This window comes from Scatophagus argus, chromosome 6 (genome assembly GCF_020382885.2).
Source record: "Scatophagus argus isolate fScaArg1 chromosome 6, fScaArg1.pri, whole genome shotgun sequence".
Taxonomy (NCBI): Eukaryota; Metazoa; Chordata; class Actinopteri; family Scatophagidae; genus Scatophagus; species Scatophagus argus.
The window spans coordinates 25,260,478-25,274,481 of record NC_058498.1 but is presented as its reverse complement, the minus strand read 5'-3'; the positions used below and the strand labels follow the sequence as shown (position 1 = coordinate 25,274,481).

General features: G+C 41.0%; 1 protein-coding gene across 6 annotated transcripts in view; it reads right to left on the bottom strand.

The window, feature by feature from the left end:
• The window catches only part of szt2 (SZT2 subunit of KICSTOR complex), a 99,183-nt gene that overhangs the window by 33,259 nt on the left and 51,920 nt on the right, over window positions 1-14,004 (bottom strand). For 4 of the 6 annotated variants that reach the window (XM_046392865.1, XM_046392871.1, XM_046392868.1 and 1 more), the window contains 9 exons: window positions 8,171-8,350; window positions 5,636-5,827; window positions 5,203-5,402; window positions 4,438-4,604; window positions 3,675-3,772; window positions 3,411-3,543; window positions 2,414-2,544; window positions 1,290-1,337; window positions 114-235 (listed from right to left, as the gene is read on the bottom strand). In XM_046392865.1, the coding sequence (XP_046248821.1) occupies window positions 114-235; window positions 1,290-1,337; window positions 2,414-2,544; window positions 3,411-3,543; window positions 3,675-3,772; window positions 4,438-4,604; window positions 5,203-5,402; window positions 5,636-5,827; window positions 8,171-8,350 (1,271 nt within the window). The remainder of the gene's footprint in view (window positions 1-113; window positions 236-1,289; window positions 1,338-2,413; window positions 2,545-3,410; window positions 3,544-3,674; window positions 3,773-4,437; window positions 4,605-5,202; window positions 5,403-5,635; window positions 5,828-8,170; window positions 8,351-14,004) is intronic. The other 2 variants (XM_046392867.1, XM_046392870.1) reach the window with 2 other exon arrangements.

The window sequence follows — 14,004 nt, the reverse complement described above, 5'->3', positions numbered from 1 at the left end:
AGAGATGATCTTCTGTGATTCAGTGGTCACACGTATATTCAGAGGCCTTATAAGAACTCTGTCATGTTCTCCGCCTGGCCTAAGGGATATTCACAGCAGAGCCACTAAGTCACCTTTTTGTCCAGGATCCTGATGAGGAGGAACCTCTGGCGGGGAGCCAGTCCTGCCCCGGCTTTGTTGGGACTGAACCAATCACTCTGCTCCAGAGCCTCGAAGCGCTGAAAGCCCTTATGAGCTGTGCAGAAGAGAGAGAAACTCAGTGAAACGGAAAAGCAGCGGAACCAAAGCCAGACAGCAGCCCATCTCGCTGACTGTCAGGACAGGCTCTCATCTACTCTCCACCTAACTAGAGGATTAAAGTCATCGTACAGCACCACCACTTTGAGATCAACTTTTTACATGTAATTAATTGAACTGCTCAGCAGAGGCCAAATGCACTGATTAACCCACTTGCTTCTCTGAAAGGTTTCCAAGGTTTGGCTGAAAAATGGCAGAAAGTTTAACCTGTCAGAAGAAACAGTTATGCTGCTTAGGCCATTTCTAGGATAAATACATGTATGTCAAATATATTGCTCCTTCCAGAAGATTTAATATCTTTTAAAACAAAGGTTTTGGGATATTTGTTACTGTACTGGAATACTAAAACTGCAGTATAATTTATTGTTATATGAGCTTGTTTTTTTATTAACTTGTCAATGTCTATTTTATTTTATTCCATCCTGTTTAAATGTATTTCATTTTCCCGTTTGTTGCCTTTTAAAGAAACAGTTTCAGTGCAGCTCTATCCTCAGTCACAATCTGTCGGGCTCAGCATATCGGCAGGTGTTCTAGCTCAGTTATTTTAGGAACTTACTTACTTTGGTAATAAACTGAAATTATAAATAATTAAAATTCAAAGATTTATATTCTCAGATCTAAATAAATCTCAGATCACAACCTGCAGCTACAACCTGACAATGGGATAAGATATAGCTTTTCTGTTGACTGTTGAGGTGACTAGTTCATGACTAGTCAAGAGCATTCACAGGACACATTCTGTGTATTCAGGAGTGCAGTCATAAAGCATTATGAACGCGATATAATACACTATAAATGTAAATGTACTCTTCATATAACATGTTGCCACATTGGAATTGCCTATGTGTTTAAAAGCTTTTAAACACACTTAGAATCTGTGGTTAAGTAATATGTATAACAAATAACCCATATTAAGAACTTAATTTCTATTAAAAAGAAATAAATAAAACATCCAATCAGCATCAATGTGTTAAGCTGAAAGGCAAACTTACGTGTGAACCTATTTAGCACTGGGGTGTGTTCCTCATCTGAACTGTCCTCTGTAGGCAAACAGAGATGGCACAAACAGCAAGGCGGCATGGACAGTGAAACACACAGCTCAACACAAACTGATGGAAGCAGACACTTGCAAAAATAGTTATGTTAGACAGCTGCTAGCATGGACAGAGAAACACAGAATCAAAGAGCAGCAGCAAAGGGAGCATGATGAAAGCTTCAACACAAAACTCATGCTTGGAACCGCTCCTCTACACTACACAAGGGTTAAACAGGTGTTAGCAGCATGCTGCTGAGACAAGTTCATTTAAGTCTTTACACACTGTCATGCACTAACATAGGCCTGCATAAACATTCATCAGTATCAGCTCCTCTGGATACCTTATGGTCACAATAAGCTACATTACACTTGTTGTTGTCCCTTTTCTTTACAGACAGAGCACCCATCGGAATTTAAAGTCTGTACTTCCACTCCTGTAACAGTTAAGGCTTTCCTGTCAACTTCGGCAGACCACAACAATAGCAGTGCATTAGAAAAATGCACAGAGCTGCATTAGTGGGAGCATGTTGCTTCATGAGACAATGAAATACAATCCCAGAGTACAGACAGGATTTTGAAATTTAACACTGCTAGGATAGTTCCATCCGGAAAATCATGCGCTAACACCAGAATGTTATTTAAATTATAAAGTAATCTATCAGGAATGTGAATGTCAGTTATTTCAGAAAGTACATTTTTGAAACGACCATCATATTGCCCAGGAAACTCTTGTTTCTATGGTTACCATTTATACCTTCAAATGGTCATTTAGAGGCACTTAATATTTCAAGGACATGTGTGTTTGCCATCTTCACTACTTTTCTTCGGTTGGTCCAATTTAGGCCAAGAAATTTCATGAAAACCTGTCCATCAGCTTCTCAGTCGGCAAGATCACAGATTTCTGCAAGTACAAACTGATTTGCTGTTGCACTTGCCACGATCCATGTTGCATTCAGGATTGCTAATCATCCACTGCGTTGCACTGTGTGTGCTGTCCACTTTAGTAAGCTGTAGAGAGGATGAACACTGAGGCAGTAGTGACTGATGTGAATGTTTAGAGACACTGGTCTTAGCAGTTACCTTGCTCTGTGCTACAGTGCCACTGATGGAAGTTGCGACCAATGAGGATGAAGCTCCTTGTGGCACCTGGAGGCTGGCTGAGGTTCTGGACAAGAGGGAATGGTACAAATATTTCTCCAGATGCGGGACAGCTAACAGGTTTTAAGAGAAGGAGAAAAGCATTATTTTGGCATATATGACACAGAAGCAAAACTTAAAACCTTCAAATGCACTTGAAGTTTACTTTTTCCCTAAGATTTTTTCTACACACACTACTATAATTTGCTTGGTTTTTGGAGAGGACAAACATTTTTTTACATTACACAATTGTTTTGTTTTTTTTTTTGCAATTAGAAAACACTGTCACAAAATATGACCATACTGAAATGGCATTCAACATTTAGTTTTAGTCGTAGCTGCAGCCCTGTATGCAGTTGAATACTGTATTAAAACACTCCAACTGATTGAAGATTGAAAGCTGGTGAACTTTAAGGTGCTCAGTAAAAGGTGAAAGCAGCTGTCAAAATCGAAGCACAAAAAAAAACAAAAAAAAAAACAGTTACTATCGTTGACAAGTAAGCAAACAAAACCAATCGAGATTTCAAGTGTTAACAATGAAGACCTGCAATGCAATGCCAAGCATGCTCCCATTCATTTTCTATGGGACACGGGCAAATTGCTTTGCGAGACACAGTGAGACACTTGGCAATGCATAACAATGAATGAGCTCAAGTCACAGTCGAATCGGAAAATTTCAGTTTAAGTTGAAGACAGGTGACGTGTGTACACTGTGAATGGTTAGGATGTCAGCTAGTATATAGACAGTGACAGCTCATAAAAAGTCAGTTCATGTAACTCAAGATCATTAAAACCTTGGCATATAAAAGCAACGAACAAGCAAATGTCCCAGCTGTATGTGTCACCTTCCCTCTCAAAATAAGGAGACACTTCAGAACTCAAAACGTAATAAAAAAAAAGTAATCAAAATGTCATCTCATAGCCAGTAAAAAGAACTTACCTTGTCTTTTCAAACGCCTTCACTGCTGTATCACTGGCCAATGAACTGACCAAATTGACAATCTCTGCCAAGATGGAAGGCAGAAGGAAGTGCGAAGCGATTTCAGCTGTGCACTGCTGAATGGAAGGGCAGCCTTGTTTAGCAGCCAGGTCAGAGGGGAAAAACAGAGTGAGAGGCGCTTAAGCTTACAGAACATAAAAACGGCTCATTGTCAGAGGAAATTTTTAAAATTCTTGGAGAAAATATGGGAGAACGAATGCTTACCAAGTCTGGCCATGAAAGCAATCCACGGCTGGCAGGTAACCTGGTAGATGGGGTGCAGTGTGCCCACATCTCCCTCCTCAAGCTGACACACCTGCCTCCTGCACAGCCACAAAACACCCACACGACACGACAATAAAGGAATCTTATCTTATTTAACAGAGACAATACTAACTGATATGAACACAATACCGACAAGTCATCATTTTATAAAGCTGGCACGGCAAAGGTGTTGGATAACACAGTGATTGTGAATCCCAACAATAAAATCAGGGGCCATTAGACCAAAACAACAAGCTGTCGCTACAAAGCTCTGGAAAAGTAAGGGAAACTGCAGGCTCTTTTGTATCTTTCACATCATTTTAAACTTCACACTGTAACTGAGGGTCTGCCCTCCATAATAACACTTTAAAAACATACCTGTACATTTCAGCACTACTCATTTCAGAGGTAGAACGGTGCTGTACTTGTTCCAAACCACTGTTGACAAAATTGTCTGTCCTTGGCTTACAAACTACATTTAGAGCACACATTGTTTCTACTGACTCAGCTGAGACTCAGCCCATTCAGACGCATGGAGGTTAAAAGAGCATTTTTGATGTATCCCTTTCAGTAATGAAAAACATTAGCATTACATTTTACAGTGCTGTTGTACATGACTTTTAATTTCAACAAAGGGGTGGTCTCTTTTTGATTTTAGTCTAATATGTGAAGGTTTCATTTTTACTGAATTTAATTGCTCAAACTGTTTCAGTAACACCCCCACCTCTGGGCCTGCTCCAGCTCCACAGCCATAGCTTTCTCATGGCTCCACTGCTGCTTTACGTTCTCAGTCTTGTGCCTTCGTCGCGCCGCTCGGCCCTCCTCTCCTTTCTCTTGCACTATGTCATCAGTTGTCTTTGGGCTCCCAAGCTCTGATGAGTCTGGCTTACTCTGCAAGCATGGAAAGGGACATACGGAAGTCACAAATGCTCAGTGTAAGGCCTGGGAAAAGCAGAAACAACAAGCAAGATTCCATCTGAGCATCTCAGGTTGGTGCACTGACTGAAAAGTAACCCAGACAAAGACCCAGAAATGCCTCAGAAGTGCAAATTCACTTGTGGAGATAAAGGACTGTGTTGTGCACAAACTGGAGACGTGTATGATGTTTGTTATACTGTACATAATGTGAGACATCAGAGCATTGGTTTGGGTGGGAAGTGATGCAAGGCTAACCCCTGCTTTAACACAGGCTAGCTTGCAGATAAAGTATGAAAAAGGAACACAATATGACCTCAGAGTGACTCAGGTTGTAGCATAGTATGGAGTCTGGAGTGCATCTCAGTCAGAGACTCGTCTAGTTTTTAAAATCAATCAATACAATTGCTCAATTGCTGAATACTAATCAGTAGGGAGGCGGTTTATATTTCGTTAATTTCAACAAAGGAAATCATTTAACCTAGTCATGCAACCCACTTACAATAAGAGTATTGTGTTAAATGCTAAGAGCAAAGTTCCATGATGAAAGCCTTCCATTTCTGGAGGAACTGACCAGTATGTCCCAGAAGCTTCGGCGGGTGCTCTTGCTGGTGGGTGTGGTGGACTCGGGTGTACTGGTCCCTGTGATGGGGGTGCTCCCAGCAGCTTGGGTTAAGGTGATGGGAGAAGGACTGCTCTTAAAGACCCGTGAGCCACTGCGCTGCCTGGGGCTGTCCTTCACTTCTTTCATCTCAGGCAAAGGAATCGATAGTCCTGAAGAGACATTTTAGAAAAGGAGATGGCCGTCGTTTTGAGACGGTGTGAACTACAGTTCTGATACCCAACCCGACAGGACCCCACAAAACTGCAGGTCAGGTTCTGCCTTTCTTTAGCGTAAAGATGTAGTGTAAATACATTTCCAATGAATGCGTGTACTGGATCAAATGAATTTGTAGGATGCTGCTTTTATCGGAATGAAACCAATAACCATCTGGCCATCATCTCACCTTTAGCCTCCTCTCTCTGAGCTTTGGTCGCTGGGCAAAGCGCCCCAACACAAAGGGGATTCGGCAAGACCCTCAGCTCCATTAAAACGTCACACAGCGCGTGGCGCAGAGCCCCCTGCAATTTATCACTCAGCTGTAAGGGGCTGACGTTGCCTTGTTCCCAGATGTCGAACCGCACATACAGCTGTGGCTCTGTCAGGAGATGAGCAGGCACAACTGTGAAACACTCTTTATCAAATTAAGAAGACACAGAAGGTTAGGGGTTTGGCTTAGCATTCTGAGAGTGGGGAGAAAGGAAGAAACATTGAATGTGAGTAACAAAGCAGCAGGGTTTATGAGAAATGCTGATCTTAATATCGGTCTGCAGTACTAACAATACAAATGAAACGAATCATCTCCACCATGGTGTCATCTGTTCCAAAAACGATCATGATTATTCCATGATACACTGACGTTTAAAAGCACAGCTACTGCGAAGTAAACACTTGAAATTGCAAAGCCACCCTCTTTCTCTCGATTCCATTCATACACTCACACTTTGATCCCTCCAGCAACCAGAGCCTTTCATCAAAGTTTCACACATTCCACATAATATTTTTGGCAGACTTTCATTAACATACCTTCAAACAATATACAAGTGCACAGATTGGGAATTATGTATTATGACTGTCTTTGCATAGTTAAGTTTTATTAAATTAAACCCACCATTTGAGGATGTCACTATTTTTTAATGGCAAAAACTGGAGTCTTATTTGTCATTTTGTCCTGTTGCAGCACTTACAACAGAGCATGACTAACACTTTATAAACACAATTATATTAAGAAGTCCCCACAACTATGATTTAATTTTGATTTATGGCCTTGTGATGCAAAGTCACAAATTTAGCCTCTGAGAATATTGCACAGTTGTGTTCGTTAATCACGAAGATTCACATGTTCAGTTTTGAGGACATTTCATTTTTGGACATTAAATTTAATAGCCACCCTGTTACCCATAACGTAGCTTGACGTTTATGAGTGTAATTAATCAAATTTTAAATTAGTGCAGTTTATACAGTGGAATGACCCCTGCATTTGCTGTAACCTTGTAACGCAATCAGATTCAGTGGTGATATGATTCTCAAGACAATAAAGAACAATGAGAAACTTCTCATGTCAATATAAAGAGTAAACAAGGTCCACATTTAAGAAAACAGCAGGCATCACAGACAAAAAAAAATGTGAGTGTTTACTCAGCAGAAGGTGCATAACCTGAAATCACCATCAATCTATATATTTCTTTGGTCTACCTTGGGGATAAATTCCCCCTGAGATTCAATGCACACTTTGGGCCTCTTTAACAGCAATGCATCTGCATGATATACCAGCAAATATTCTTCATTCTTTATTGTCCATCCTCCTTCCAAAACCAGGTAAATTTTACCTCGGTCCCTATGTCTTTATGTGCTTTTACATCATTACTTTATGGAATAATCCCATTCTAGTCTTATTGATGTAATTCAGAGTTTTTATGATGGAATGTTAGTTTGGGCGGCATGGTAGTGGTTAGCACTGTCCCTCATAGCAAGAGGGTTCCAGGTTCGAATCCCGGTCTGGACCCTTCTATGTGGAGTTTGCATGTTCTCCCTGTGCCTGCGTGGGTTTTCTCCGGGTACTCCGGCTTCCTCCCACAATACCAAAAACATGCACATTAGGTTAACTGGCTACTCTAAATTGCCCCTAGGTGTGAGTGTGAGAGTGTGTGTTTGTCTGTCTTTGTGTGTTGGTCCTGCGATTGACTGGCAACCAGTCCAGGGTGAACCCCGCCTCTCACCCATAGTCAGTCAGTTTCCATACTATTCTTGTTATCAGATACTTTAATTCTTATGTTCTGTACTGTATATTTTTGTTTTTTATTTGCTACTGTAATGCAAAACTTTAATTTCCCCGTGTGGGTTCATTAAGTAGTGTGTACTGGTGTAGTTCACAGTAGTATTACCTTAAAAGACTGAGGGGGATGAGGAAAGTGGAAATGGTAAATTGAGTTAAGTAAGCTGCCAACTTTGTGAAAATGATTGACATTAACAGTTAGCCTAACATTACATAGTAATGTGTAGTTAGATTAGAAGTTATGTGTGTGACTATTAACGCATTTGTAGTACCTTAATATTTGCACGTATATGTCCTAAAAAGGTCTTGTGCGCCCTGAGATCTAACAACACCTAGCTGAGGGTGCTGGTTAACAACTTGTGATGGTTCGAAGTACTGACTAACAGAAAATAATAGTGGAAAAAATATAGTAAGAAACCATCCTGAGGGCTGGACCTGGTTCCTGGCCTAATAGAACAAGGTCCTGACATTAAGTCAGTTGTGTGTGGATGTGGTTGGAACTCTTGCTTGATGCTTTTCCGAACTCTTTTGTACTTCATGAACATTTGATTTTCCTTGCCTTTACTAAGTCACTTCCTATGGCGACAACCTCCTCATCTAACCCCAACTCTCAACCTTATCTCCTATCTAATCCCAACCACTCCCCACCCCTCAGCGCTGTGTTACCTGTACCCGAGCTGACGTTGACGGAGTACACTTTATCCACGGTGGTCAGCTCATCAAAATGGTCTGGATGAAGCGGGATGGTGTAATTCTCTGATCTCGGCAGACCAGTATAGTCCTGAGCAGGCACCTGAAGGGGACGACCATGGGTGTCCACAAATGAGAGGGCGATGCACGCAATACCTAAAAGCAGAGGAGAAAATTTTCTAAAGGACCAACAAATTAATACAGAGGCTTAGATTTTCATATTGCCTTGGGATTATCAGGCAAATATCCATTCTATTTTATTTGATTTATCTATTGTATAGTTGTGAAACAATAATGACAAGAGTGTTCAATGCGTTTGCGTTTTTTTTGTGCCAAGTAAGTGACAAGTAAGTAGGACCATGCGTGAGGAAGGAGACAGATCTATTTCAGAAATACAAAACAGTTTTGTGATTTCAAAGGTTGCAAAGGAAACTGTTTTTGATGCTAGTTCAATTTGTTATTACATAAATTTCACTAAAATGTGCATTACCACAAAAATGAAAATGACCACATGATCATCCAGTCACAATAAAAGGGAAGATAAACTATTACACTAATAGACTGACTGTGACTGGTCATCGAAGGGAACGGAATTGAATCTGTGCAAACTTCAAAATTACCCTAATAGTACTTTCAAGATTCTCAAACACCTTTTTAGATCAGAAAATGCAAAAGTAACCCATGGCCAGTGTGATCATGGAAAGCCATTTCCAAAGCAAGCGTATGTCAGTACACTGTTATTTTATTTCTAATTATTCCTTACTGTGGTGTTGTCCCATAACTACAAGTTACTACGTTAGATTAGTAATAAAACAAAGAGCAAACCAGCATGATGAATTCATGTTGACCTGATGATGTGTTTAATCTCCATCCATTAAAAAAAAAAAAGTCAACAATTCAACAAAACACATCCTGAGTGCTCCTTTTGTCGATCCGACTAGTAACCACCTGGCAACGACGAGATCACACCACAGCAGACTGCACAGTCAGTCCAAAGGAGTTCGGGTTCACTGCAAGAGGAGACTGAGCCATACTGTATTTTCTGAGAAAAACTCTCTTTGGACGTTACATGCAAAGCTTTATTTTGAAACAAGATACAGAAGCCCAAATTCCTCCTGATGGCTGTTACGCTGGTGTGTCAGTGTGTGTGTGAACGCCTTATCGTGGGTGTTTTGAATAAAAGGTGCTGTATCGCTCCTGATGAGGGAATAGGCACATGATGTATCAGTGTATGAATGTGTGAATAGGTGAATGTGCCATGTATTGTAAAGCGCTTTGAGTAGCTGGTAGATGAGAAAATTGCTATGTACTTGCAAGTCAATTTAAGATTTACTATAAACAAACTTTTATTGTGTGACACAGAATTAAAAAATAAATTTCATGTGCATGAGCAAATGCCAGGGTGGCACGATGGTGCAGTGGTTAGCACTGAGGTGTGAGTGTGTGTCAGCCCTGCGATTGACTAGTGACCAGCAAATGGTGTACCCCGCCTCTAGCCCGTAGTAAGCTGGGATACGCTCCAGCTGCCCCCCGCGACCCTGACGGATAAGCAAATGCCACCGACACACCGGCTGTCCTCATCTCCATAAACTGATGCTCATCATAGAAAAGGTTGCAGAAATCAGCACTTGAGAGTGGCACAGCAAAATTACTTTGCACATTCTCACAACATCTCTAGTTTTGAAGGCTTGGTGATGTGAGTAATATATTGGCTATTTTTGATTGAGGGTAGTTTTGTTCTCTGCAAAATCAGTATGAAGAATTCAGCCCTCTTGCCATTACTTATCAGTCTGAAGGCAGGGTTAATCAGTGGCTATGTATAACACAAACTACACGAACAGTGGTGGTGGACACACAACTGAGGCCTGAATGAGCAGCCATGTGTCTGTTGCTATGTTACAGCCCCTCTTCTGATGCTAGAGGGTTACTGATTAGTGGTTGATTGTAAAACTAGTGAAGCTAGCTAAGCATGGATGGTGGCTAAGCGGATCACGGCAGTTTAGGTTCACTAAATTAGAAGAACTACAAAAATTTAAGTTGGCTTCCAGGAGCAAACCTCAGTGACTCACAAGCTCACAATTTTGTGCTTACGAGGGGTAAAGAACGAGGCACTATACTCTTTATCCTGTTTAAGAACTTATGGGTGCCACAACTTTATTTGTATCAACAGCTCAGGCTGAGTTCAAGCTTTGACACAAAGAGAGATTCTGTATCTTGATATGGACAACACTGTGTGAAGTTTTGCTTTTGTGCAATCTGATTTCTTGACAGTTGTTGTTTATAGAGGGTGAATACACCTGAGGATGCTCCATCCATCCAATGCTGCTATTACAGTAACTGGTTGCTCATGATGGCTGACTGTGTAAGCCTAATGAGACTGATATTTGCAACAGCACTGCCTTAATGGGCATACGGAAAATGATGGAACTCAATATGCGACTCAAGGCTGACAACGTCCAGCGCTGACACAGTTGCTTAGCCAGTCTGACACTACACTGGCCTATACACAGCACATGAAGACAGGGTGGCACTTTCACAACAGGCTGATGATTTGTTCTTAAAACAAAAGAACCTTAACGTTGTTCTCTTCAAATCCAAAAGAAATGTATTCAAATCTGCATTAAGGCTGCAGTGGTCTCCAAGCGCACCTGCTACTCTGGTTCAGGCATGTGCAGCAGTGCAAACTACAGAAAGGCTGAGTGAAGTGAGTGGATGGATTGGATGGAGGTGATAAATAAATAGACTCTCAGCCAGGTATAGCACTGGTGTCACCGCTCTGAGATCACAGGAAAGCACGACAACAGCCGCTCAGTAAATGAAGAGACAGAGGCAGATGGTGTGTTTTTAACGGTTAGTTGGTAGAAACAGATAACTAAAAAAATGGTGAATCTGTTTAAATGGTCGCATCAATCAGACAGTATTCATTGTTAATTCTACTGTATTTCATATTGTAAATGATATACATCATATCATAAACATCATATATTAAAAAGTGAAACCTTGCATCTTGAAGCTTTTCAAGGGAAGTCATGAAAAGCTGAAAAACTGCAAAGGAAGGAGGTAGTCACAGCGAGGATTACTGAGCTCCAGTAATCTGACATCTCCTGCACAGAAAGGCAGTACTAAACCCCAATTTGAAAAAAACGTTGGTATGCTGTAAATAAAAACATAACATACAATGAATGCAAATCCTTTTTGAGATTTACCACAATTTCTTAAGCAAGTTAGGGGCATTATTCTGTCATTGCGACACATTCAGTTCGAGGTTCGAGGGTTTTTTTCTTTTGGTTTATTATATATATATGCTGCTTGTGCTGGTTGTTACACGGTAAACTAAAATTGAGCCTTAAAAATACAAAGAGAATAAGTACAGTCAAATCAAAAATATTACTGCCTAGTTGATAATGAAATACTTACATAAGGGAAATCTATTTTTTGTGTATTTAAAATACATATTGTGGTTGTGTTAGGGTCTTTGAAGCAGCAATAAGCACGGCAAATTTACAGTAACAGCAGGGAAACACTGGCTCAAACACTGGCTCAAACATTGGAAACAGCACACTTCATGCACTTTGGGGGTCCATGCCAAATCTACAGGAAACTCAAAGATGAATAGAGTTTTTAATAAAAGATGTATATGCTGAAGGAAGCCTTAATGAAAGGAGATACAGCACTGCAAAAAAACGCCATGAAGAAAAAAAAGGCCAAGACCAGAGCACCTGGGGTCAGCAGCAGCATGGGCTCCAGTCAAAACGATGGGTGTGAGATGTTTTAAAGGGGACAGAAGAAGACATGTGGTGGTACCTTTAAACTGAGAAGGTGGGAAGAGTTGCTGAACCAGCTCCTTCATCGTGCCTGGGTCAACATTAAAGACACCCGGAGAACAGCATTAGGGATGTACCAATCCAATTTAACATCAGTCAACTCCAAGCATGGGTGGCAGTATGAAGTCACTGTTGCCTCATAGCAAACAGGTCATAGGCTCAGATTTTCATAGGATCTTTGTGTGTGGAGTGTGTATGTGCTTTTGGGAAAATCCCTCTACGTGTTGTGGCTTTCTTACACTTCTTACACAACTCACACAGAATAGAAAAGTCAAGTAAAGATAGTGGATGGCTGCAGTCTGTTTATGTGTTGCATTCGGCCTAGGCCGGCAGTAACTATGGGTAGGGCTGGGCTCAGCCCACTTAAACGTGTGTCTGGCCCACCAAATCAAAAGGTCTGAAAAACGTGTCGAGGGGGCTCTGCAGTGCACCCCCAAAGCCACTTCCACTCCCTCTTCTGGTCAGTTCACACACACAGAGCTGTGAAGCAGACCTGTCCACAGTGTCTCTTGGCAGGCAATGGGGGGGAGGGGTGTTGTGGACCATAGTGGAATTAAAATGCATGTAAACTCCATCTGCCCACCTCTCAAATTCTGAAATAGCACATATGCAGGCCATCCTGAGGTTTATGTTGTGTTTTAATCACTTCACAGCTGTTAGCGAACCAGATTGGATTCCTACTGCAGTTTCCCTTTTGCTTGAAGGGAAACTGCAGTAGGAACTTTTGCTTGAATACTTATGTATTCCCACTGTGTATTGTTCGCCCACAATTATTGTCATTAACAGTTCCACCGTGTGCTGCTCAGAATCCCGAATATTTTTTGCTTTTTCAGACTGTGTGAAGGAATTGGGTAAGAGGAAACAGAAGCAAGGAAGAACTGCAGGGTGTAATGGTGTTGAAAAGAAAATAAGGAGAAAGTAAAGAACAGATTCAAAAAGAAGAAGTTAAAACCGATTTAACATCTTTTAAAAAAAAGAACGTTAAGAGGAAACAGAAACACATGTCGGAGCCAGGGGTCAGGTAAGAGAAAGACATGAACAAATTCAAAGCAGGAAATCTGATGAGGCAGGAGAGCCGTGCTCGAGTGCCAACATTTCACAGCTAGTATGGGCTGAAGGAATTGTTCCAGCGATCAATAACTATTTCAAGATATATTGATCTGAGAATATTCCTTTCATTTCAAACTCCATTTATATAAAGCAGTAACATCGCTGTTCTGTGATGTGATTACACAGCCACAATGACAGCCTGAGATACAACACAAAAACAGCCTATCGGGGTAGGGCAGAGGGGTGAGGCAGAAGCTAAATGTGTGGTGTTGGTCTTTTACAATGTTTTTAAATCATAATAGTGCTGCACTGTGCAGAAAAGTGAGCAACTCACCTTAAAGTAAGAACTATGTAATAGTCTGGTCTTGCAGTGGCGCTATGTTCATCTGCATTGCCCCAATCACATAAATGCATACACTGATAAAATAGTTTATAGATAATATTATTATACAAATTGTTTTGATATATTGTGACTTTTCATCCTTTGGATGTTTTGACACATATTAAGGAACTTGGTCACGCTATATGATTTCCATAAAACTGCCACTTGTCCTGTCACTGTCAATGTCTGCAATTATGCTGCCATAAATGAATAAAGAAATCTCATCGGTCTGAATCCAAGTGCGTCCACTGGGATTCGGTAGACATGTTAAACTGCAGCATGCAGTGGGTGCAGTGGTCATTAGAAAGTGCATCTTTAATTAGCTGACAGGAAACACAGGTCAGAGGTTGGGCACCTCTCTGTTTGCAAAAACACTGCCTTAGCTGTCTGACATTACACCTGAGGCAAGGAACAGCTAACATCATAATACTTAAACACCAACAAACTAATGAGATACACTCAGAGCTTCTCCACAAAGCAGTTGGAAAGTAGTTAAACAGGAAGTGGAATGAGCGCAGGTGCAAAGAACCCTTCGTGTCAGCGTCGATGTTTAC